This window comes from Alternaria rosae (genome assembly GCF_020736505.1).
Source record: "Alternaria rosae strain MPI-PUGE-AT-0040 chromosome Unknown BKA58scaffold_1, whole genome shotgun sequence".
Taxonomy (NCBI): Eukaryota; Fungi; Ascomycota; class Dothideomycetes; order Pleosporales; family Pleosporaceae; genus Alternaria; species Alternaria rosae.
Window position 1 is genome coordinate 3,157,553 of NW_025763570.1, and position 24,736 is coordinate 3,182,288.

The 24,736-nt window shown below is 52.6% G+C and overlaps 10 protein-coding genes across 10 annotated transcripts; 4 read left to right on the plus strand and 6 right to left on the minus strand.

The window, feature by feature from the left end:
- The first annotated feature begins 42 nt into the window (after positions 1–42).
- Positions 43–2,582, plus strand: BKA58DRAFT_20519 (glucose-methanol-choline oxidoreductase-like protein). The gene is made up of 5 exons (XM_046165919.1): positions 43–434; positions 504–623; positions 679–895; positions 949–2,089; positions 2,151–2,582. Exons 1-5 carry the CDS (start codon positions 373–375, stop codon positions 2,399–2,401), a joined length of 1,791 nt encoding a protein of 596 aa, XP_046031376.1. The 5' UTR covers positions 43–372; the 3' UTR covers positions 2,402–2,582.
- On the minus strand, positions 2,573–3,330 carry BKA58DRAFT_434251 (uncharacterized protein; the record flags this gene model as incomplete). Its single annotated transcript, XM_046173254.1, has 3 exons — positions 2,573–2,714; positions 2,767–3,029; positions 3,133–3,330. The coding sequence occupies 3 exons, from the start codon at positions 3,328–3,330 to the stop codon at positions 2,573–2,575; spliced, it is 603 nt and encodes a 200-aa protein (XP_046031377.1).
- A 790-nt stretch (positions 3,331–4,120) lies between these two features.
- Positions 4,121–6,570, minus strand: BKA58DRAFT_396779 (periplasmic beta-glucosidase precursor; the record flags this gene model as incomplete). Its single annotated transcript, XM_046171383.1, has 3 exons — positions 4,121–4,284; positions 4,485–4,618; positions 4,682–6,570. The coding sequence occupies 3 exons, from the start codon at positions 6,568–6,570 to the stop codon at positions 4,121–4,123; spliced, it is 2,187 nt and encodes a 728-aa protein (XP_046031378.1).
- A 1,433-nt stretch (positions 6,571–8,003) lies between these two features.
- BKA58DRAFT_20551 (P-loop containing nucleoside triphosphate hydrolase protein) lies at positions 8,004–11,650 on the minus strand. Its single transcript, XM_046165926.1, has 2 exons — positions 11,335–11,650; positions 8,004–11,286 (listed from the first exon to the last, which is right to left on the minus strand). Exons 1-2 carry the CDS (start codon positions 11,492–11,494, stop codon positions 8,255–8,257), a joined length of 3,192 nt encoding a protein of 1,063 aa, XP_046031379.1. The 5' UTR covers positions 11,495–11,650; the 3' UTR covers positions 8,004–8,254.
- Positions 11,651–11,724: 74 nt separating this feature from the next.
- BKA58DRAFT_20582 (exosome complex exonuclease RRP41) lies at positions 11,725–12,863 on the plus strand. The gene has a single exon (XM_046165937.1). It carries the CDS (start codon positions 11,892–11,894, stop codon positions 12,642–12,644), a length of 753 nt encoding a protein of 250 aa, XP_046031380.1. The 5' UTR covers positions 11,725–11,891; the 3' UTR covers positions 12,645–12,863.
- A 490-nt stretch (positions 12,864–13,353) lies between these two features.
- On the minus strand, positions 13,354–14,428 carry BKA58DRAFT_20580 (uncharacterized protein). Its single transcript, XM_046165936.1, has one exon. It carries the CDS (start codon positions 14,114–14,116, stop codon positions 13,445–13,447), a length of 672 nt encoding a protein of 223 aa, XP_046031381.1. The 5' UTR covers positions 14,117–14,428; the 3' UTR covers positions 13,354–13,444.
- Positions 14,429–14,820: 392 nt separating this feature from the next.
- Positions 14,821–18,377, minus strand: BKA58DRAFT_20608 (cyclic nucleotide-binding domain-containing protein). The gene is made up of 2 exons (XM_046165944.1): positions 15,350–18,377; positions 14,821–15,291 (listed from the first exon to the last, which is right to left on the minus strand). The coding sequence occupies exons 1-2, from the start codon at positions 17,882–17,884 to the stop codon at positions 14,920–14,922; spliced, it is 2,907 nt and encodes a 968-aa protein (XP_046031382.1). The 5' UTR covers positions 17,885–18,377; the 3' UTR covers positions 14,821–14,919.
- BKA58DRAFT_20607 (uncharacterized protein) lies at positions 18,378–20,090 on the minus strand. The gene is made up of 3 exons (XM_046165942.1): positions 19,896–20,090; positions 19,415–19,831; positions 18,378–19,359 (listed from the first exon to the last, which is right to left on the minus strand). Exons 1-3 carry the CDS (start codon positions 19,911–19,913, stop codon positions 18,871–18,873), a joined length of 924 nt encoding a protein of 307 aa, XP_046031383.1. The 5' UTR covers positions 19,914–20,090; the 3' UTR covers positions 18,378–18,870.
- A 1,864-nt stretch (positions 20,091–21,954) lies between these two features.
- Positions 21,955–22,528, plus strand: BKA58DRAFT_396784 (ribonuclease III domain-containing protein; the record flags this gene model as incomplete). The annotated part of the gene is made up of 2 exons (XM_046171385.1): positions 21,955–22,183; positions 22,233–22,528. 2 exons carry the CDS (start codon positions 21,955–21,957, stop codon positions 22,526–22,528), a joined length of 525 nt encoding a protein of 174 aa, XP_046031384.1.
- An 811-nt stretch (positions 22,529–23,339) lies between these two features.
- On the plus strand, positions 23,340–24,532 carry BKA58DRAFT_434259 (uncharacterized protein; the record flags this gene model as incomplete). Its single annotated transcript, XM_046173255.1, has 2 exons — positions 23,340–23,686; positions 24,106–24,532. The coding sequence occupies 2 exons, from the start codon at positions 23,340–23,342 to the stop codon at positions 24,530–24,532; spliced, it is 774 nt and encodes a 257-aa protein (XP_046031385.1).
- Between the last annotated feature and the right edge of the window lie 204 nt (positions 24,533–24,736).

The following is a 24,736-nucleotide window of genomic DNA, read 5'->3' on the forward strand; positions in this document are numbered from 1 at the left end:
ACCTTAAATGCTGCGTGATCGACCTGTTCGGACTCATTCCGCCCTCCTGGCAAATGGAGGCCTACATGGAGTAGGAAGTTGCGTATGCGTCTAGGCAAAATGATGCGAGTCTTCCAAATCCTTCACGTCTGCTTGTATTATTGGTTAAACTTCAGTGGGATTTGCAAATCAAAAGAGCGTGGTTAATGCACAGTAGTCTTTAGGTCTAGCGCATGTCGTGTTATAGAACCATATCCGGTTGTGCTACCGTGCACTGCGGCCTCATTCCGTGGCACATAGCTCTGGACCAACTAGGCGACTTTATATGGGCTCTTACCTCGTGCTGCGCATCGGGAGTCGAGTCTTCCCAATCAACTACTTAGAATACTGGCCATGTCTCTTGAACGCGTCGATTCGGTTGACCCTACGGAAGTGTACGACTACATCATCTGCGGGTAAGTTGACTCCCTGTGAAAGCACCTGCAGCGTTTCCCGAAGTATTATCACTAACTTCTATTCGTCAGTGGCGGCACATCAGGCTGTGTAATAGCAGGGCGTCTCGCCGAGGATCTCAATGCCAAAATCCTCGTCCTAGAAGCCGGACCCGACAATGCTGACCTTGAGAATGTACATATGGCGGGAGGGTAAGCCAGCCTTTCGTGATGTTGTTTACAATCCATGCTGAGTAGATCGCCGCAGATGGAGCCAGAATTTCGACAAAGAAACAGATTGGAACATCGTCACGGAGCCCATGCCCAAGGTCGACAACCGGCAAGTCAAGGTCAGCAGAGGGCGCTTCCTTGGTGGATCGAGTGGCGTGAACGGCACGCTTTGTATACGGGGCACGAAGCAGGACTATGATGACTGGGAGTTGGATGAGTGGACTGGTGATAAGATGTTTGAGTATATGAAGAAGGTCGGTTCTGGAAGTGCGGAGATATTGGAGCATGCAAGCTGACCCTCATACAGTCCGAGACATTCCATGAGAAGGACTGGCACAAAGCGGATATGTCAGTTCATGGCTCGTCAGGACCCCTACACACCGAACCACACGACCTAGCACCCATATCTGAACGTGTTAGGGAAAGCCTTGTCGACCAGGGTCTTCCCTACCACGCAGACATGTTCTCAACCGGAGAGACGCCGCATGGTTGTGGCGATGTACCGCGAACAGTGCATCAAGGCATACGGAGTACAGCTGCCGACTTTATCACGAAGGGCTATCGACGAGAGAATATCACGATCAAGACTGAAGTGACTGTTGACAAGTTGCTCTTCAATCAAGATGCCGGAGATCTCGCAGCAACAGGTGTCGCTACGATATCGAAGAATGGCAAGAAGGTTGATTATCACGCGAGAAAAGAAGTCGTTGTCGCAGCGGGCGCATACTGCAGCCCACCGATCTTGATGCGCTCCGGCCTCGGTCCAAAGGAACAACTAGAAAAACATGGTATCGAGTGTCGCGTTGATCTGCCAGGTGTAGGTGGCAATCTCATGGACCACATCCTCTGCTTCATCTTCTACGAAGTCTCCGAACCCAACCTCACAAACGACCACCTCGCATATCACGACGACGCCATGACCTCCACCTACGCGCTATACAAAGAAAAGAAGACAGGCATTCTATCCACTTTCCCCTTCGGCATATTCGGCTACGCGCGCCTAGACGAGCGCCTCCAAGACTCACCTTTGTGGACAGATGCTCCCCGTCAACCCGGACGCGATCCTATGGGCCTCACTCCCTCGCAACCAAACATTGAATTCTGGAACACCGAACTCTACGGCGGTCCCAAACAATACGCTGACTTCCCTACTGATCACAAACAAGCCTTCGCCATGTGTGCACTACTCTTCAACCAGCATAGCAGAGGTAGCGTGACGCTGAAGTCGGCCGATCCCTTCGAAAACCCCATTGTCGATCATGCGTATCTGGAGGATCCACTGGATATGCTGGTTATGACCGAGGCATGTCGATTTGCGAATGAAATTGTTACGAAGGGAAAGGGGACAAGGGGTTTAATCAAGGGAAGTTGGCCTGATGCCCTCGCACATCATGGCTTCGAGACCAGAGAGGAGTGGGAGCCGCATGTTAGGGAACATGCCACGACTTGTAAGTTTATACGCTACTTTGGCGATCGCATTCATGGAGAGATGCTAATGATGAGACATAGGCTACCACGCATCCGGTACCTGCGCGATGGGTAAACCGGATAACCCTAATGCTGTTCTCGACTCGCGGCTTCGTGTGCGCGGTGTCAGAAATCTACGCGTGGCGGACGTGTCTTCCATTCCAAAGGTTAACAATGGGCATACACAGATGGTGGCGTATGGTATTGGGGAGGGGGCTGCGGAGATGATCAAGGAGGATGCTGGCAATCACTTCTTAAAGCTTACTGCTGATGTTAAGAGCATGGCGGTGTAGTGAGCTTAGCGTACACGAAGAGGTCTGGGGAGAGAAAGGATCCATAATGGCGAGGCCCTCGACGACATCTAGTTATCTAATGAGTTCGTTTATCTCCAAGTCGGCTTGCTCATTAACTCATGCATTTTCGTGTTCGCAATGTGCTCCGTCTCAAGCGTGTAGAGCTGACCCCTAGTAACCACTTTCGAACCCACCACAGCCCCCGTATCCACCTCGTCCCCGACTGGACTCATTACGAGGACCCGGTGCAAAAACAAGCGGTTCGATCGGCTCTGGAAACTCTGGAGGAGGAGTCATACCGTGAGTCTCGCGCCTCTTCATGTCAGTCTCACCTTGCTCCAGCAAAAGTCCATCCCATATCTTACCAGTTGGGGTATTTCATCAGCGATCGACCAGAGGCCCAAGTCAGTCCTCGCTGCTTCTGTTGGTCGGCGACTACCTCGTGGGGGTTCTGTAGCCCTTGGGCTGCTCGAAGAGGTGATAGAACGAGACCGCCCCACTTCTTGAAGTGACGGACTACTAGGAGGTCAACCAAGGCTAAGTTGCCGATGATGGACTCGACACCAGGATGGCAGTCGTCACGATGATTTATGCCCCAGATAATTTGGTCCATCGCATTCGCGTTGTTCTCGACCAGATCCGGATGGGTGTCATTAATTGGTAGGTAAATACGCGGGTGAAAGTGAAGGTGAAGAAGAAGTGAAGTAGCATTGACAATGAAGGAAACTTACGATAGCGTTGCTGATTTTTACTACAGTAGAGACATCTCGCTCGTGAACGTAGTTTGGGCTTTTGCCCTTACATGTGCGCCAATGCGTGATCATGCTGCCGTCAGCGTAGACCTCGAAGTCGTTGACTCGATAACCGGTCTGACGGTCACGCGCTGGACGGTACACGAGCTCGTTGGTTAAGGAGGTGGTTCTAGACATCTTGACGTATTTTGTCGATTATTGGAAAGATAGAAAAGATATCCTAGTAGTGTGATGCTGGAAGCGGAAATGCTTTCGTAGATATAGAAGGGAAAGATGGAACAAGCGTGTGAGGGGGGGCAGATTATATACAGACAAGAACTCTCGCTGTTTGGCGCTAGAACATGCAATCTGCAGTCACGTCGAGAAGTAGAAGGCGGAAGGTGAGAGCGTCGGTCACGCTGGGTGTTGAGAGGCAAACGCTCTTACAAGCGGTGGTCACCTCGGCTGGAGATATTAGAGGAAATGCATAATGAGAGATGCTAGACATGCAAGAGAAGTGTTGAGAACGACTTACTTATGGTGTCGTAGCAAGCATATCATATGTCACCTGGGAGTATGTGTTGTCGTAACTTGATCGAGTGAGTAACTCTCCTTATATGTAGTAATCAGGGCAGTGTAGGCGCGCATGCTCCGCCTTCCTGGCATCTTCGGATGGAAGTCCAGGTGTTCATTGTACTAGGTGACAAGTTTCGTGGTCTCTCTTTCGCCGCCGCCAAAAGCTCGATCAATACCAACTGAAGAGGTAGATTTACGATCAAAACAGCACAAAGGTTTTATACAGCCCGCAGTTAGGTCGAGTTCAATATCATGGGTGCCATAGACCAGGCGGAGTCATAAGAGGAATGGCTGCCATGGAAGGCGGTCAACACAGGCTGAGAACGGCAGAATGTTAACTGACGAAATGGTGGACAAGCTCGTCCAACGCGCGCGGTAGGCTGATCTGATTTCCTGTATTTCCTGTATTTCTTCATTTGTGCGTAGAGGAGCGTGTGGGCAAGATGATTGCAGCTGTGTTCGGCATCTTCGAAAAAGCCGGTAGCGTGCCATCACCGAGCAGCTGGAATGTTAGAGTCGGTCCAGAATGGAATTCTATTGCGGAGAGCATTGAAAGCGTGGAACCAATGAAAGTGACTGGAAATATTCGGTGCTTAATGCGCGTAAATACCTAGCTGATGATCGATGGTGGGGGGATGCTGGTGAAGCTGTCAGGAATACTCGACGCGGCTGGTGAGGAGACGCGTCTCGCTTACTCAGCAGGTTACACGTGTTGGTCTTTCCTGCCGCGCATCAACGCAAGCCTTTCCTCACACCCACTTTGAGAGTAGGCTCACATGCTACGCGGTTCGCGCACCCAAACACATAAGATCTGCCGTTACGTCCCTGCTGCGACGCGCAGCGAGACAGACAGCACATCGTCCAACGAACGGAGGGTTTGGGTATCAACAAATACATTAAGCTATCATAACTTTAGGACCGTTAAGTCGTCATCTATCTAAGCGGCTCGACAGCGCAATCTCTCTATTCGTACCTCAACCCGTGTCCGAACTTGAAGACAGGGTTCTCAGTATCGAACGGCACATCCTCCTTGCTCGCCTCAACCGCCTCGTCGCTCCTCGGGAGATCGAACGGCAGCTTACCCTCCGGACCGCTACCGTCAACGCCGAAGATAACATCGAGGAAGGCTTGAGGGCTAGTGCCGTAGTTGACCATGAGGGCTTGAGCTTGCTCGGCAATCTCGGGGACAGCAGCAGGGCGGTCAAGGAAGATATCAACGATGGTGGGGACCGCAGAGTAGATGGCTGCTTGGCGCGCCTTCTCGGTGCTGTTGTACTCGAGAGAGCCAGAATGGTAGTTCTTCTCGAAACCACCTGGGCGGGGTTCGTAGGGGGCGGCCATACGGAGGAAGGCGTAGTCGGCTTCTTCAGGGGTCGCAACGACGGTCAGGTCGCGAGCCTCTAGGTAGGTGCTGTTGATACCTTCGACGTAGAACTTGGCTTTGGAGCATTCGGAAGCCTTGAGTGGGAGAGTTGACTCCTTGTTGGTAAGCAGGGTGATGGACTTCTTCTGGGCCTCGTATCCGGCTTCGACCCATTCTTTCTTGGCTACGTTGGCCACGGCCTCCTCGGGATCTACGAAGGGGTTGTCGAAGAGGCCGAGGATGAACTTCTCGCGGAGGAGACGGCGAACTGACATGTCGATGCGCTCCTCACTCACGATGCCCTTCTCTACCAACTCGAGAACGAGGTCAGTGCGCTCCTCGCCGCCCATCTGGTCGGTACCGGCATTCAAGATCTTCTCGGCACGCTCAAGCTCAGTCAGGTTCTCAGCACCCCAAGCACGAGCTGGCATATCTTGCCCTGCGATAATACCGTCGGTGATGAGACCCCAGTCGCTGACGACGATTCCGTCGAAACCGAGCTCGCCTCGGAGGAGATCGGTGACAATACCCTTGTTCATGCCAGCGGCGACCTCCTCATACTTGGTGCCCATGGGCCTGGAGTAGTAAGGCATCATCTGCCTTGCGCCAGCTGCGATAGCAGCCTTAAAGGGGATGAGATGATGCTCGAAGTTGTTTCCTGGGTATGTGGCATTCTTGCCGTAGGTGAAGTGGCTGTCCTCACCGTCTTCGACCGGTCCACTTCCAGGGAAATGCTTCGATACGGTGGTCACAGAATCTTTTCCGAACTCACCGGGGCCATGGAAGCCCTTGATGTATGCGACTACAAGCTCGGCGGTCAACGTGGCGTTCTCGCCCATTGTCGTGGTGATTCTGGCCCATCTCGGTTCGGTCGCTACGTCGATTTGAGGGTGCAGAGCAGATCTGATTCCGACAGCCTTGTACTCTTGTCGTGCAATATCCGCAAAGATGTGGATGAGCTCAGCGTCACGTAACGCTGCCAAGCCCAAGCTTCCCGGCCATTGCGAGAACTTAACTGCCGCAATCTGACTGCCGGTGGCATCAACAAAAGTGTGCCTGGGATCCGAAGAAAGCGTAACTGGTATGCCGAGCCTAGTGTCTAGGGCCAGCTGTTGAAGACTGTTATGCCACCGGGCAGATTGGCGTACATCGGTAATGGCACCGTTGAGGTTGAAGTGTGTCATGTGCTTTCCTTGGATCGATGGTGCAGTTGTGTTCGATAGGGTTCCGTTAGGTCCTGGGAAGCTGATCTGCTGGAAGAGCTGTCCGGCCTTCTCTTCCATGTTCATGCGTTGAATGAGATCCTCCACACGCTCATCTACCGAAAGAGAAGCATCTCGGTATGGTGCGGAGTCCATATCTGTTGACCGTGATGTCATTCGTGGGTATTTTGCACCACTTGAAGTCGGAACTCGAATGGCTGTTGACATGGCTGTTGCAGCAAAGAACAGCGTTGTGAAGGTGTTCAGCTTGCGCTGACTGCGGTTGCGAGCGACCATCTTGCCGGTGGTATGAGTTGAGGCAGAAGGTGAAGGATAAGGTCAGATGCTACTGACCACTCGGTCTACGGTATTGAACCAGGTATTTGTACTCTGGTTTCAATGCACCCCGTCACGATGCGTTGCCGACATGTGCGCTACGTCCGAGGGACTTTGAAGTCTTGCTTCTACTTGGGGAAACTTCGGATAGACCGTCGTCTTGGAACCCGTACCAACAACCAGCTTCTCATTGGCCTTGGCGCAGTCGAGATTGCCATTAGCTGGAGCCGACGATTTGCCAAGGCGATGAGTGTGGAGTGCATTGTGGGGGAAACGTGGGTCGGGGTAAAGCCCCCGAAGCTAAGTCCTCATTTCCGCCGAATACTGGTCCGGCAGATTGGTGATTGGGTGCGCGCACACGCTACGAAGGCTCATGACATATAACGAACGGTTCGACACACCCTTTCGAGCTGGTAGCTCAGCTGTCATGTGAGCAAACGAAAAACTGCGCAAGGTGTGTCTGACGCACAACTCCACATTCCGCCCTTCGTAAATGACTCGACAGTCACTACAACGGAGCATTTGAAAAACGTCCGATCCGGGGGCGTGCCGCATGCCGGTTATGAGAATTCGGTGCCTTGTCCAGAATAACAGTGTAGTGAGTGAGTATGCTCCAAGTGAAAATCGTGTGTCTTGGAGATAAAGAAAGACCGTCCCTCTACTGTCTTCGCAAAGGCGCGTCGGAGTAGACGCCAAACTTCGTCGTAACGTTTGGCGCAACGTTTTCCAGCCCGTACCCGGCCGAAAATTTGGAGCCGCAATCCCGGTGCAACGAGGTTACCAAGGCCATCTTTGCCATGGCAAAACTAGCCTCCTTAGCACTGTAACCACTGCCATACCACTGCGGAGGTACTCGCTGCATTCCGACACACATCCGCGTACCGCTAGAGAAAGTCCAGAAAAGCCCATCCGTTTCCGCTAGCGCTTCTTTGTCTTGACTCGACTACCCTATCGGCTTTTACTTCCACTGGTCGGGAAGACGTGCTCGTTCCGAAGTGTAGGATATGCACCATGATGCACGTTGTTCCCCGCGGTATGCTCTAGCCAACGATGGTCGTATCTTGGCTAAATCTCGGATCATAGCCCGGCAGTGATGCGAAAAGTCGGGAGGGTCTCTCAATGACATTACTGGGAGCGGGTGCATGTCCTGAATCTGGGGGTAAGTTCAGTCATTTCAGAAGAGACGCCTCTTTATGAATGCGCAGAATTTCCTGCCTGGCTGATGACAAGAACAAGAGATCGAGAAGCTAATGAAGTATTTGAACGATAAATGAAGACACATGACATGACTGAGAAGAAGTAAGATGCGACAACACAAGCCTTGCCAAGGTCGGTACGCTCTTGCGAATTGCTTGCACCGTGAGGTGTTTACTTTGCGCGGTACATCTCTAGTGATTCTTTCATGTCAAGGCTGAAACCTGCAAATTCTCTCGCTCGAGCACTGTAGGTTCGAGTTTGGAAAGCTTTGATCTAGTGCTACCGAATGGCCGGGTGCGGATGTGGGGTTAGCGAGCCGACGCAGGAAGGTGCGACGCAACGAGAGCCACAGCATCACAATCGTGGACGAACTGGATATCTAAACTCGCAATTGCCTCCTTCAAAGCCTTTGAGTGACTGTGCACGAAACCCAGAGCGACTGTGCAGGCTATTTCGGTGTATCAAGATCACCCATCATCTGCCTCCTCCGCCCACGATAGAAGCGCTCGAGCATCTTCCTCCTCTCCTCTTGCGTACTGCTTTCCACAAGCAGCGCAAACTCTACCGGATCATCAAAGCCCATACTCTCCGCCATGCTACAGAACTGGCGCTTTCGCACATCCTCGCTCGGTCTATATCGGTAGTTAATCTTGAACTCGCCTTTCGTCGCACTACCAGTAGCATGGACCTCGTGGTCTTCTTCAGCGTCGGTCTCATCCCCATCATCCCGATTACCGGATTGATGCTGGGATTGAGATTGCGACTGCGTACCCTGGAACACCCGTTTTCCCGCAAGATCGATGTCGTTGCGTACCTCCATGGCCTGTTTACCTAGTCGAGCTTCTATCTCGCTGCGTCCGATGACCTCCGAGTTCTCGTGCGTATATTGAACTCCAGCCTTCGCGAGAATTGCGTTGATTGGATCAGGCCCAGTGCGCCTTGTGGCTCTCATCTTGCCCTTGCTACCAGTGGTTGTAGAAAGAATTGAATCAGCGAACTTCTTGATGCCGGCAATATTAGCGTCGTCATCAAGGCCGAGGTTCTTGTTGGAAAGGATATCCTCATCTTCAGAGTCATACTGCGATTCATCGACATGGAAGTCATAAGCGTTGACACCGGCTTTTGATTCCGCGACGTTCGTCTTGTGCATAATGTCGCGAAGCAGCACGCTGTGCTCCTGGAAGGTGAAGAGATTTTCCAGACCAAACAATTCGCCCTTTTTGGTGGATTGATCCATCACACCCTTGAAGTAGCGACGTTCTTCCGATGCATTATATCCAATGTTCGCTTGCTGTTGCTTGTAGATCTGACGAGCATAGACCACCTCCTCGATAGTACCACTTGATACTAGTCGGAATACTTCAACGTTGCGTGTCTGACCAATGCGGTACGCTCGATCTTGAGCCTGAAGGTCGTAGGCTGGGTTCCAATGCGGATCCATTACGACAACCTTGTTAGCCGACGTGATGTTCAAACCCACTCCTCCCGCCTTAGTGCTGATTAAGAACACGAACTGATTGGGATCTGCGTTGAAGTCTGCAACAGCCCGGGACCGATCTTCGTACTTCATGCTGCCATCAAGGTACGAGAAGTTGTACTTCGTACCGTCGACATCGAAGAGACCTCTAAGTAGCCTCAATAGACGAACAGAGTGGGAGAAGATAAGGACCTTGTCCCCATTCGAGTGCCAGAAGTCGAGTAGCCGCCGCAGTACTTTCCACTTACCGCAGAACTCTCGCTGAGACTGTACCAGGATGTTGTCGCGAATTTTGAAGAGATCCCTGTGCGTACTCGGACAAGCTATCTCCAGTGTTTGGAGATCTTTGGCTTGCTTCTCTGAATTTTCGCACGACATTGGCACGATGAGGGCCAGGTGATTTGCGAGTTTCTGGAATGTAACCATGCAGGGAAAGATGAAGTTTGACCACTTCTCGCCTTCAATATCCACGTAACAGCAGAAACCTCTGCTTTTCTGGGACCCACAATCGCACTTTTCCCTTGAAGTGCGTATGTACTCACACCGGTCGCTTTCTAGGAAGGTTCGATAGGCGTCAGCTTGGGTCTCGGTGAGCTGGCAGAATATGACACGATCGCTCTTCTTTGGTAGCTGGTCAGCGATCAGCGTCTTCATACGCCGAAGGAAGACACTAGGTAGAATATTGTGAACGAGATCTTGAGCTCGACTCCGTGAATCGGCAAGCTGTGCGTTGGTGGCATCGTGAGCCTGGCCTAGCTTCAACGGAAGGCTGACCTTCTGCTTCCACTCCTGGGCTGACCCGTATGCGCCAGGTCGTACCCAGTTGAGGAGGTTCCAGAGCTCTTCATATTTGTTCTGAATCGCGGTACCTGTCAACCCAATGCGACACAGTGCGTTGATTTTGTTCATCGCTTTGGTGATCTCGGCGTCCTTGCTCTTGATTTGATGGCACTCATCAGCGATGACACAGTCCCAGTCGATGGTGTTGATTTCGCTCTCATGATTGCGGTATGTCGTATATGTCGTGATCATAATCTCTAACATGCCCTTAGCTGCAGCGCCAAGGACGCCTTTCCGGTCTGCGAGGTTGGAGCCATGGTATCTGTAGACTTCCCACCAGCCCCACTTCGAGAGCTCATCTTCCCAGTTTTGCATGAGCGTACCAGGGCAGACGATGAGAACTCGCGGATACCAATGAGCCTTGCCCATTCGACGGATCTTTCGCATGCATTGAGCATCGCGCTCAGTGCCCGTCTTACCAAAGGCTGCTGTAAGAAATGCGATGACCTGGATAGTCTTTCCCAGTCCCATATCATCACCTAGAATCGCACCGGTCTGCTTGACAAACTTCTCCTGCAAGAATTGGACGCCCTCAACTTGGTAGTCGCGCAGCCATCGAGCGATGGGTCCCGGTATGATTCCATGCGACTCGCGGAGTCTGATATCCTTCTTCTCACGCTGCTGCTGCACGGAATTGTCTAGTTTTGGCTTCTCTGCAGTGCCCGCGTTGTACCAGTTAACGTCATGATAACTGGGAGGGTATCGCAGTCCAGATTCGTGCAACTTCTTGAGTGTTTTCTGTCGCGATATGAAGTAATCAGGTATCGGGTCGTCTAGGAAAGCTGGTACAGCGCCCTCGTCATCGGCCAAGGTGTCGGTACTGAAGCCTGTCAGACCATGACCAGTTTGCTTCTTAGGTGGAGGTCTGCGACCTACGATACTGGCTGCAGCCGTTGCTTTGCTCTTTTTTTCACTGCGAATTCGGTTGGTTTCCGCAGCGGCGCGCTTGCGTTTATCGGTCTTGCGCCCGGTCCATTTTTCGTAAGCAGCCCTTCGATCATACTCGGCCTCTAACAACTCATCGTCATCGGTACCTGAACTGGTAACATCTCTAGTTCGTGGCTGTGGTTGATTCCATGCATCGTCATCATTATCCTCGTCGTCTTCGTCTTCTGTGATCTCGTCTGCAGCCTTTTGCGACTGAGTCTGACTTTGAGTCAAGACTACCGGGTATCAGCACATTGTCAAAGGTCGAGGAAACATCAACTGACCGTCGATATACTGTGAGAGATCCAAACCTTTCTTAGACGATTTGATGATGTCAAGGCCGTCATCTTCCGCGCCGTCGCCATCACTGAATTCCTCGCCGCTTTCAGCGATGGCTCTTATCCCTTTTTGACGATCCTTTGACTTGTCGCGACTGAAAGACATGATGGCTGAGGTGGCGGGTAGCAGGAGTCGTTTGTGAACGCTGTGTGACTTTGCTCAGCTGTTCACTGGTACCGGCGCTTGATAAACGCATATTGGCGCACGGTCCTGATCCGCGGCGATTGTCACGGAAGGATGCACCTGGAGTGGAGCGTGAAAGGAAGCGCCACCAAGCTGCCCAAACACGTTAACGCGCTCCCACGTGAGTGTGGGGCGTGACTAGCAGAAGATCCCTGCAAGAACTTCCGCCAAAATCTGGAGCTCGAGCCTGCAAGCCCGCATCATCGCGCGCAATTGCACGCTCCACCCAAACCAGCTCTCTTCACGAACCGCAGTCACGAGCCGGCGAATCGCGTCGTGCAATATATAGCCCTTTTTAAACTCCTGCGACGCCACCAAGATGCCGCTAGACACCAGCACCTACTCTCTCGCGCTTCTCCGCCTCGATGGCCGCCGCTGGAACGAATTACGGAGAATTCACGCGCAAATCTCCACGCAAGCCGCCGCCGATGGGTCGTCATATCTCGAGATGGGTAACACCAAGATCCTCGTTTCCGTTACCGGACCCGCCGAAGGCAAACAGAGCGGGCAAAGAGGCGGCGCAGACAAGCAGGCCAAAGTTGAAGTCGAGATAAATTTCGCTGGCTTCAGCGGTGTAGAACGAAGGAAGAGGAAGAGTGACAAACGGACAAGTGAGATGGAGCACTGCCTAAGGTCGGCATTCGAGGGCGTGTTGCTGCTGCATCTTTACCCGCATTCGACGATTACATTGAATGTCCACATCATCTCGCAGGATGGATCATTGCTGGCTGCGTGTATCAATGCGTCAACATTGGCGCTTATCGATGCGGGTATACCAATGACAGATTATCTGGTCGCTTGCACAGCCGCTTCTTCTGCTTCGGCGTCAGCGGCGGACAACGCGTCTGCCGATGACCCGCTGTTGGATCTCAACAACCAGGAGGAATTGGAGCTGCCGTTCTTGACGGTAGGGACACTGGGGGAAACCGATAACGTCGCTGTGTGCGTCATGGAGACCAGGGTACGAATGGAGAGGTTAGAGGGTATGCTGGCAGTGGGTATTGAAGGGTGCAAGAGGATGCGTACCATATTAGACGACGTGGTCAAAGGATACGGCAAGAGGTTTGGATGAAGGAGTAAAGAGGGATAGAGTCTATCATACCATCATCTCAGCGCGACCGTCAAGGCAATCCGCAAGACTCGAGGCGGATACAGCGAGACGTCTCGGACGTGGTGCCTAGAAGCATCGAAACTGTGCGAGACCTGGAGCGGAACTGCGTGCGTCTTCATGCAAAGCCAAGTGCAATGCAGCATCATTCTGCTCTACAAAAGAGGAATGGCATAGGATCAATCAATTGACAGTTCATGCACGATGCTGTACAGCCTCTGATTTGCCTCGAAAGACGTCACATGCTACTGCAGGAGAGATTCATAATGGTATAACCATCCTCACAATTATTCCAAATATCGAAGGTCCGGATGCCACAATCGCCTCATCAACTGGGACCAGGCCCCATCGTCGAGATGCTCCATGCTCACGCTGACACTGTAGGTCGGTCTGCCCACAACCATGACGACAACCCTAGTACCAGCATCCATTAAACTTCTTAATACCCAGACAAAGTCCTCCGGCAAGCCACAATACCAATCGATGTCCATAGCGCAGTCCATGGAGACAAGAGTCGGATCGAAAGCCATATTGTTTGATGAAATGCTGGGGATAAAGCGAGTTATGGAAACTGCTGTATGATATCTAGACCAACGATTTGTTCGCAAAAGCTAGATGCGCAGGTGAAGATTGAGGCTAAGCGTGGCTAGTCTCGATCAGGCGTTGACTAGCCTGAACTAGACACAATCAAGATTTCTAGGTATCTTCTCATACCCATCCATATTGGCCGTAATCCTTTCAAGTGAGTGATCTTGGGCCTTGTTTCACTGTCGGCGATGCACTCCACGAAGCAGCTTCGACCAACCCTCGCTATCGAGATGCTCCAATCCCACTTTTACAGGCTCCGCTTTGTATATCTTAACAGCGACGCCCACGCCGGAAGCGATTAAATGCTTCAACACTGGAAAGACCCTTCTGGACATTGCATCGACGGAGATCTTCATGTCTTCTCTCGTCTCACCATGGTAGTACCAATGTCCGAAGTAGATACCGATTGTGAAGGTCGCCAGTTGCTGCAGTTGCGCAAGCTGCTCGAAGTCCGATGGCAGAAGAAGCTCTTTCCCAGCTTCCACAGCCTCGTCCGTTACCTTACCATAACGATCTCTGGGGTTTAGACAAATGTATACGTGGCGTATCAATCGAGTGGGGTCAAGATCAGGCAGTGCCCAGGATTGGTTGCGGAATAGAGAAGCCACGGTAGCATCTCCAAAGAGCTTGAAGACTGAGTGTCGATACCACATTTCCGCCAACTCAGTGAGTCTTTCTTCACCGACGAACGTCTTGTCACCGATGTGAGGATTGTAGACCACAGTGTTAGCTGGCCAAAGATTTCCGGAACTGCCTCCATCGTCGTCGACGTAGTAGTTCTGAGGTTCACCAAGTAGGGCTTCGTAGACCATATCTCTCAGCTCGCGAGGCAGTTTCTCTTGCATCATCGAGCAGAGAGTAAGACATTGTGATTTTGAGTATTCCTCGATGCTCACTCCCACTTCTTCTTTATGTCGGCTACATTCACGAGATAATCGTTCAGCCTCCCTGAGCTTACCATCAAGCCCGTTAGCGATCAGGATCAAGTAAGGGGGGTCACTATTACTCCGAGATATGGGCTCGATTGGATTTCATCGCTGATTTTGACGTCGTGGGCGAGCGACTCTTCGTGCGGAGTGACGTGAGCTGTGTAAGGAAGCCGAGTGGTAAGATCGATAAGTTTGACTAGCATAGTACAACACTGCGTTCAGATTGCCTGCGCGGGAGCGGTTGTGTGAGATAAAGGGCTGCCGGGCGAGTAGAGACATCTGGATAGTCTAGGCTCCAGAGTAAGCCTATCCAAATGAAGCTAGAGCGACCCATCAGATTGCAGGAGCGACGAAGCTGGACCCCGAGGGTTCTCGCTGATGCAAGGGTTCTTCGCAATACAATACAGTACAAGACCAAGAGAGATTATACTCGCTCTTCCGTGAATTCGTGGAAAAAGAGGCCAGAACGTACAAGAAGCCGCCGCCATGAGCAAAGAGATCTAACGTTCCAAATACATCGCTAATACACCCAACAAAAGCCTGGTATCTTGCGTAGATGCGAAAACCCCCACCCGGACACATACAATCAAGCCGACATCCGTTTCGTAGTCCTCCTCTATCATGAGCCAATGTACACGCTTTCATAGACCAGCAAAATGCATCGCCGCGACCGTCTTAACATATACCATACACATAGTATCCATACAAAGTCGTCTTGTTCATCACTTCCTTACATTTCCCTTCCCATCTCTCCACCTTCCATCACTGACACAAATGAACTTGACGTTTCTTCCGCGATTCTTCACGCTCTCCACACCACCAGCTTCAATCCATCGACCCAGATTCTTGCATTGGCTAACGTCGAAGCGTTCGAGATCTCTGCAACCCTCAACGACGGCTTCAACCCCTGTGCCGGTAACGCGCACACAACCTCTTACAGAGAGATTCCGGAGTTCGAGGAGGTGTAAAGATATGCAGCGAAGAGAAGTGTCTGAGACGGCGGAGCCGCAGAAGGCGAGGTTGAGGTGTGTAAGTGAAGGGAGGCCAAGAGCAAGGACTTCGGTCGCGGTGTCAGAAAGGGCGCAGCAGAAAGACTGATGTGCGTTAGTAAGGGAATTCTGCGTAGCATCCTATAGAGGATAGTAGACTTACGAGATCCAGTTCCTTAAGCCCTTTCGCTGCGTTCGTCAGGTACACAATTGCGTTGTCGGTCAGGTATGTGCAGTCTGCGAGACACAGCTTTGTCAGCCGTGGAAACGGATAGACACTCCAGTGTTGGAAGCCAACGTCGGTGATAGTCGTGCATCTTGTTAGGTCGATGCTCTCGATGCGGTTTGCTGCATGGACGGCGATATGTGCCATACTGCGATCGGTGATGTGCTTGCAGTAGCTCAGCGTGAGACGTCGCAGCTTCGGACATCCAACAACAGTACCAGGAGGTAACGGTTGTGGCGCAGGCTGATTCGCACCCTTTCCTTGTCGGCGACCGTTTATCTGAGCTTGATGTTGCGCATGCGCCATTGCCATCTGAGGTGGCATCTCTGGAACCACCCACCCTATCACTCGAGCGAGAAGGTTGTCGCCTACTTTCCTACAATTGCTGAGATCAACCTCCTCAAGACCCTTCGCCTTCTGCACCATCTCCAGTACAGCTGGTCCAGTGATGTCCCACACGCTCTTCATGCGCCAGATTCTTACACTCGGACCGCAAGTCTTTGCTAGCTCGCCGAAACCCTCGTCTGTTACGTGGAAGCAGTTACTAATGTTGATGTATCTTGGACGACTGCCTACGAATGGGCATATTACGTCTACAAGCGATCGGTCCGTGACTTTGCGATTGTATTTGGTAAGATCGAGGTCGTGAAGTATATCCGGCGATTCTGATATCAACTTGTTCCAGTGCGAAGAGATTACACGCAACTTCATCAGCTCGTGTATGTCTAGATTCGCAAGAATTTTAGTGAGCACTTGATCCGACAGTATGCCTCTTCCATATCTGCTTGGTCTGTTGACTAGCCGAGGGCGTTTGTAGTCGAGTGGCATTTCTGGTGGAGTGGACGCATGCTTCGATATGGAAAATGATGGTGATGGGGAAAGGGGCGAGCCACCGGGCGATGGTGACTTGGGGAAATCAGTTTTTGCTGGGCTGGATGGCGAATCCGGTATTGATCCTGGTGGGGGTGGAGCCAGTGAGCCTCTCCTTGACCTCGACCTGACATTGTCCAAATCAACATTGAGAAACGGGTCTGGATCAAATGGTTCCATCATCTTCTCGTCTCTCCGGGTGGGTGTCGCCGGATTGTCGATGTCGAGGGTATCATTGAAGGTGACAGTTGGCACACTCTTCTTGCGTCGTGGTGTACGGGGTATTATGTGGTCCGCTATGGCTAGATCGTTGATGTTGGGTGTACTATTCGCGTCCAGCATGTGTACATCTTCGTCATTGGCTGTCCGTAACCGCTCTTTCGCGACCGACTCTACCTGTCGGCGTACATCTGGAGTGCACTTCTCCCAGAGCTGGTTCAAAGTGTCACCGCTGATCATGAGACATTCAACGGCCGATACGGAGCGGACCGTGGCGGTGCGGCGTGGCGCAAGCGAGAGACTGACGACCTCGCCAAAGTATTGCCCGGGCCTCAATCGGGCCTTTACTTCCTGGAAATGTTGCTCGCCCGCTGCAATGGATTTCCGGCGACCCATGTTAGGTGAAGTGGTGCCATTCTGCTCAGGTACGTTCATGCTGATGACTTCGACCTCGCCTTTCACGATGAAGAAGACGTCACGTCCCTGCGTGCCCTGTTTTATTATGTCTGTGAAAGGATCAAAGGAACAGGGTTGCGCGCGCATGCCTATGAAATGGAGGATGTCGTCGGGCAGCTCGGAGAAGAGAGGCAGCTCTTTGAGCAGCGGCCTCACATGAATGCTGCCGCTTCCAAAGGCACTATGGGCTATGGCTTCAGCGAGACCCGGACTTGGAGACTTCCTCTTCTTGAAGGCATTGATCTCGCCTTCGCGTAGAGTGCCGCTCTCTGCCATGATCACGTCGCCATCTTCGCGGTCGCGCTTGCCTGTGATCTGACGCATGGGTATGGCAGGACGCTTGGCTCCCAGCTCTGACTTCTTGCGCTGCAAAATGGCCAGTCGCTCCTGCGCTTCGTGCATGATGGCCACTTCCACTTCGGGGAACGCGGGCAGCTCCTTCATGAGGTCCTCCTTGTTCAGTCGCACTACCAGCGAGCGCATGTTGGCTATGATGGTGGCGGTGCGGGGGATGTCCATGAGAATACCGATCTCGCCAAAGAAAGCACCGGGCTTCAGCTCTGCGTATGTGCTCTCCTGGTCCCGCGATGTCACGCGCACAGCTCCGCGGACCAGCCAGTACATGGCCTTGCCCGTCTCGCCCTCGGTGAGAATTGTGTCATGAGGCTGGTATAGTTGCGGCTTGAGATGCAGGCCGACCTGTGTGAGGAAGGAGTCGGGGGCTGCCTGGAACAGCGGGAAGGAGCGCAGGCGGTCGAGCAGGTCTAGCGGTAGACCCTGAATCGTCGAGGCGGCCAGCGGGGAGGGACGTATCGGGCGGGCGGGATTGGAGTCGCTGTCGTATGCGCGTACCATGGCAAAGGGATCAGGCACCGGCACGCCGCCATGAGCCCGCACGGGACCTCCTCCAGGCCTGTATCGGCGCATCGTCGTGTTGGTGGCCGGCAGCGGCGCCAGAGGCAAACTCGCCGGTTGGGGAGGAGCGAGGGGCAGGTGTCAGACGGTTAGGGAAGGAGCTCGTGCGTGGTGGGGAAGGGGCGATGCAGTTGTCGGGCAGTCACCAGCTCATGGTGGTGCGTGGGTATGCGCGGTGCAGCTGCTCGAGTGTCTCTGGGTTGCGAGATGATTGCTCGGCGAAGGAGCGGGATGCAGACGAAGCACAGCGGGTGGGTAGCACAATGACTGAGCAATGCTGCAGCTGGGCGGGCGGAAAGCTTGGGTCAGGGCAGCTCGGGAACCTGCAGTGGGTCGGTGCGTGCTGGCTTCTGTGTAGTGTATAATTTCTTGTGACTGAAGCGTGCTGCTCGGAGAGATGATGGGTAGACTGCGGGACGAGGCTTGGTCCCGCAACGTGGTGGATCAGCCTAACCTTCTACTAGGCTTCTCGAAACCGCATACCAGCCTTAGCTATAACACCGAGCTCAACCTTGCCTCTTATCATCGCTATCAAGCTTGGGAATATCTACACAGTGCGTCTGTCACGCCCGCATCCGCTTCAAAACTTCTTCACACCCTCCAGAAGCCTTCTGGAATTTCTTTGCCGGAAAAAGCATAGAGATGTGCCTCGTGTATCGGCTATTATTACGAACGGCAGCCCACCACCGCACCGACAGTCGGCCCCCTGGCGCCTCCTGTGAACTTCCACCGTCGCGTGGCCCCTCCCCTTCGCATCAGATCACGTCGCAGACATGGCACGCCCGTCGCACGTCATTCCCGCAGCAAACGTTTACTCCTCCTGCATGTCATCCAGTTTTCGTCAAATCGTACAAAGGTATCGTGTGCCAAATTGCGCCATTCAGAACTCCATACCAGAGGGCTGAAAACTTCGCCCCTAAGAAATGTCGCGCACGCCTGGCGCCAGCCCCAAAGTCCCGCATACCTTGTCAGCCCGGGCCCACCATCCTGAAGCATGTCTAGTATCTCCTTCGGTCATCGCGCTCATATCGGTCATCGTACCTATCGTTGCGGTCGTATCTGTCGTCTCTCCTGCGGTCATTCCTGCGCTTGTTGTCATCAGAGTCCTCCTCCCAATCACCGTTTTTTTGCTGCTCCTTCTTCCTTTTCCTTTCGTCCCAATGGCCCGCGGCCTCTTTTGCACCAACCCCGCCTATGATGGCTCCGGCAATCGTCGCAACAGTGTCGTACTTCTTGCCTTTGGTCGCTTGGTTGCCTGCTATGCCGCCCACCAATGCGCCACCAACGGTCGCAATCAGACGGCTCTTCATGTCATGACGAGACCGGGAGCGCGAGTTCGACTGACGGCGTCGTGTGTCTCGTCGGCCCTGTCTCTCAGAGCGCGGCGGAGACCACGACGAGCCTCTTCGCTGGGCACCTGGTCTACCGCCGGCGCCCCCGTACCCGCGTTGTTGACCATAGTCAGGCTGATTTTGCTGTGGGTATGGCTATTGTCCGTTAGCTTAAGACTAGCATACTGCTCAGAGTAGAGCGCACTGCTACCTGCATGTCGCGGGTATCACTCGGTCCGTCGCGACCGCGCGGGACTTTGAACCCTGGTCCCGGCGCTCTGTGATCGTTCTGTTCCGTCTCGTAGTACCGAGCGTCTGGTCCATAACGGTCTTGTCCATAGTCTGGCGCATACATCTCTGGGTCCGAATTATAACCGTCTACACTCTTCGGTGCAGCAGAACGAGGCGAAGTGTACCCCTTGTCAGGATGCCGCGAAGCGTTTTGAGCTGGGTAGGACGGCTGCTGTGCGTTTTGAACCGGTTGGCCTTGTGCGTTTTGCCGGTATTGTCCTGACTGCGCTTGTAGTTTGCGCTTCTTCTTTGCTGATTTGGGAAACGCCGGAAGACGATCGTAGGTTTTGTCAAAATACTTGTCGGTGAACTTGTCAAGACCCTCGAACCCGAGCTCCTGTTTATCGAAAAAGCAAATCAGCAGGTCGCACACTTGAGAGGACAACTGCAGGGCCGCGCACCACCATCTCTTCTGCCATAGTGACTAGACCCTTGTGGTTGGTCTTTCCGGTAGATCCGTGTCGGTATTACGTCCGCGGACCGCTTATTCGGATAGTAAAAGTACTGAGTGTGTCGACTGACTGGCATGCCCAGTCTCTTAACGTTTAATCCCGCTTGGTGGGAACCCCATGATGCCTGTTTTCATGCGTTTTTGGTATGACGTAGGGCGGTGCTAGTGGGAAAGAAGCTAGAGGTTTGGCGTAGCGCCGTCGCTCATCAGGAACGGGTGTCGGCACGCCGGGGTCTAGATGCGATCATTGCGCGGGCAAAGGCGTTTCCACGGCGTTGGCGATGCCGGTCTGGACATCTCATCGAAAGGTGTATGGCTGATTCTCAAGCTGATCATGGTGACAACCCGCCTCCTCTTTGCGCCATGACAGCAGCCTCTCGTAGAGCCTGTAGCCCAAGAAAACCCAGATAAGCTGCATCATCACGCGAAGCGCACCACAGCTGTTGCAGCTTCCGTCTCCTCCCATCTCGACTCATCAACATATCAGTCCCCACATCTTACAATGATTCACATCGAAACGAAGGCGCGCGAAGTGGAGGAATCAATCCGGTATACCTTCTCTGATAGGCGCATTGCTGTCGAAGCTGTGCAAATGGTTGCTCCGCAGATTGTGTCGATACACAATGGTGCTTGGGATTTTGCGGCCTGAGCAACAACAAAAGGTTGTCTGTCTTGGGCGATGCAGTGCTCGCCAAGGTACTGTGCAGTGCCTGGTTTGATGATCGTGATCCTAGTGGTAACGAACGGCCTTCTTTCCTGTGCTGCGGGGTACTGATGATAGCAGGGCGAGTGCTTTCTCAAGCCCAATGGACGCAATTGCGCAACGGCTCACTGAGCAACGATGCGCTGGCACGCCGGGCATACTAGGTTGGCCTCGATGAATGCGTCATTACGGCTGACAGCAAGCCTGCCGTGTCTCCAAAAATGGCGGCTACAGCCCTTGAAGCCGTGATTGGTGCGGTGTATCAAGATGGAGGAGACGATGCCGTCCAGCGCGTCATGCGATCTCTCGGGGCCTTCGAACATAGATTCCTGACGGTAATGTTTCAAGCCATTCTCATCTCACCCTGAACAGTAAAACTCTATTGACTGGTGTGCAAACTTCTAGATCTCCGCACAGCTGTAGCTTAGATCTGCTAGACAAGGCGACCCCAAATCCTCTTAACGAATGGTTGGCGTCTCTTTCTGCTTCTCACTGCGTTTGTGTCTCCGTGAGGAGACTGGAACGCAAGGAAAAGACGTTTCTGGGGCGCCTCTTTGTCGCTTCGAAAATTTGGGGATGTCTCGCCTATGAAATTCCAGCCACAGCTACGCCGCACCCGCTTGGAGCTACCAGCCTGCGCTCTCGAAGTCTACTGCGCCTAAATCAACGTGTCTTCTGCGTATGGTTTCTAATGCGTGCAGCAGAACGGTACCCCTCTTTCGGGCATCTAGGAAGTCGTCTGGAAACCTTGTGAAAGCTTATTGGAAGTATGCAGCCTGGTACTTCGCAGAACACCCCTCGAAGTGCTGATCTCAACGACACACTTCTGAACACCTTATGGGGTATAGTGTTCAGGGCATTCAACCGCCGCGAAACCTGCCCTTTGTCATATCGCTCCTTGTTTTAATGACACTCTACGCTTCTTTTGTTGCAGGAAAATCAAGCTCACACTGCTTCATTCATCACGGCTAGCGTGTCTTATCTTACATGGTGCAGCGTTCAGACGCTTCTGACAGCAGTTCACTGCCAGTATATCGATGCATGGGCAGTCCATGGCACAGCTCCTTGATCTAGGGGGCTATCAGCCTTACTCCTTCGCCAGCGACACAACTCCCATAGTGTGGTTACACGAAGTCATTTAGTGCGGCGCAGTCACCGGTGAAGCTTGCAACGAACCGATCACTAGGCAGAAACAATCAGAAGATGGATAAAAGCCATGCCTCTGTCGTCAACTGCAGGACATTGTCACAAAGCTATACTCACTAACACCAAAGCCCAGCTGACCAACCGAAGAGATCCCGCAAAGATGAACGATATGGACAGCCGCATCTTGCAAGCCCAAACCATAACTGGATATCACTTCAAGAACAAGCTGCTATGTGCAGAAGCCTTACAGATGAAGGAACCCAATTGTCCTCTTCGCGTCGAAGGTACACTTCACCTCTTCAACAAGAACAGAGACCTCGAGTTGGTCGGAGACGCTGTCATCGATGCCGTGCTAGCTACTATGTGGTACGAAGCGCGCGATTACAATGGTATTTCCAGAATACGGCGCTTAACATACCTCAATACTGATTATACCAGGTGAGCGTTCCAGCCTCGCAGCTTGGACCCAGATGCGCAACGATCTCGTCAGCAATGAGAAGTTTGCCGAACGTGGGTTCAACCTTGGACTGGACAAGCTTATCATCATGAACTTGGGGATGCGTAGCCCATCTAACGACATGGTGGCGAACACCTTCGAAGCCGTCGTTGGAGCTATATCCGTGGACGCCGGAGATGCGTCTTTCGCTGCTGTTCGCAATGCTCTCGAGCACATGGGATTCCTTGACCATGCTCTGCTTTCTAGGTCGTCCACTGTCCAGCCCACCATCACTTGACGTGCAATCACCGCTCTCGCCTAGACGATCACTATCCCGTGATAGGTTACAGAGAGAACACCAGAGTGGTCCGCAAAAAGGGACGCAGAGCGCTTGTGGGTGCGATTGGAAACGGTTTGCCTTTCTTCGCTTGTTACCATCTGGAAATTGAAAATTTCAGGAAGACATTGAAAGCGCCACTTACTTCAACACCTCTCATAAGAGCTCTACGCCCCTCCTTGCGGACCACTCCGGGGATTGCTTTGCCGCCTGTCTCTGGATTGTAAGCTGTCTCGCAGTTACGATGCCGATCGACCGCACACGTTTCAAAGTTGAGATCAAATCATGGACGATTCTAGTATCACCACGATTCGATACGTATAGTGGACGCTTGCGTCTATTGCATTCATTCGTCTCTCATAATTTCACCCACGCGTTGTTGTTATAACTACACGTTCACTATATACAAATATACCAATACATAAATCCCCTCGATCCGTATTTTGCCACCCGCGCCTCCCTTTGTATTGAGATGGCGTTGCATTAACGAGAGCACTATTTCCACGTATTCACTTAGCGAAGTGCCCAGTCGCGAGAGACTTCACCTCGATGTTGCGCTTGTCAGGCGATAATTTCACCACAATGTTCCGCTACCGCCGCAAATGTGCTTCACGATGTCATGTCACTTGTAAACACATGATCTCCTCCTCCTGGCGTCTGGAGTAACGTCATTCAGTACAACTTCGTCTTGAGGCGGACGCAACTGAAAACCAAGCTTTGATCAGAACCAGCTCTTTGCGACCTACAGTATCACACTATCGTCACAACTATAATGAACCCGCAACCACAATCAGATATGATGGACTACAGTATGTGTGGAAGAACTCAGGATCCGAGACCTTTTCAACAAGTTAACGAGAGGGTAAAAGACACTGCTAAAACGCCATACTGCCAGAAAGCTGAGGAGACTATTGAAGATCTGTTCAACAAAGTCATGGGTGCCATTCATCCCGAAGTTCTCGCCACTATCAAGGCGGAAGGGGTCCATTCTGATGACTTTACCATGGACAATATCAACATTGAGTCCTGGCAGACCGACAACTCCCTCTCCCGGAGCAGAGCTTTAGCCAGCAGCAGCAACTGCTACAGTGCTATGAAGAAGAAAATCCGTATAAGGAAGTACGTTTTACGTGAACAGAGCCGATTGATGCGAGACTGCAGGATGCTCGTGCGGTCGCCATGGCCGCTCTTGCTAGAGCTCGCCAGCATGCGCAAGCATCTCAAGGTTTGCTCTGTGAACCGCAGACATCACCGATAACACCACGACATATTTATCGGCCACACACCAAACCAAAAGCACCGTGGATGGAAGAACAGTCATAGCCGCAAGGCCAAACCATGCGGGATATATCGCAACAAAAGATAGCCGGATGTCAGTTCATGGCAACGCAGCCAACAGTACCAATCTCCGAGCCAATGCAAGATCAATCGTGGCGCCCAAAGCCCGCGCATCCAACAACACCATAAGCAGCACTTTCTGCTTTCGCAAACATTCCCATACAAGCAACACGCGCAATTGCCACCGCTGCACCCCAAAGCATGGATTTCGCCAACTTCGCTGAAACCCAACGAGCAGCGGCCACTCGCGTCATTCACTGCAACTATCTTCCCCTGGCAAACGACGGCAGGTTTCCTCAAGACCAAGCAGCTCGCACATTCTACATTCGTCGGCTGTACGAAGCCTTCACCGACATAACCCAATGTATCGACAGCGCCACCGTTGCCAATTTCGACCTTCGTTGGGCTACCCTCTCATCCAGTACCTCCCCCTACACACCAGCCATGATCACCACAATCTGCCACGCCCTCCTCTCCATTGCCAACAACCTGCACACTCAAGGCCCCATCTCTCTCAACGTCTTCGACAAAGGCAAGCTTGAGAACGTATACAAGTTCCGCGATCTCACATTCGGTGCGCGCGTCGACAAGGTGTGTGAGCTGATGCGCATCAGCAAGACTAGATGAGGGAATCTGCTTAAATCTGAAGGACTGGAGATGGTGGTTGCTACGGCGCCGTTGTTAATTAGGCAGACGAGGAGTAATTATCATCATAATCGGAATAGACGGGATGATCTTGTTCCAGGTAAGGAAAGAGAGGCTGGGGAACTGGAGGACGATGACGATGAGAATGCCAGCTGTCAACCCAGTTTTCGCACCTCAGTACTCTGC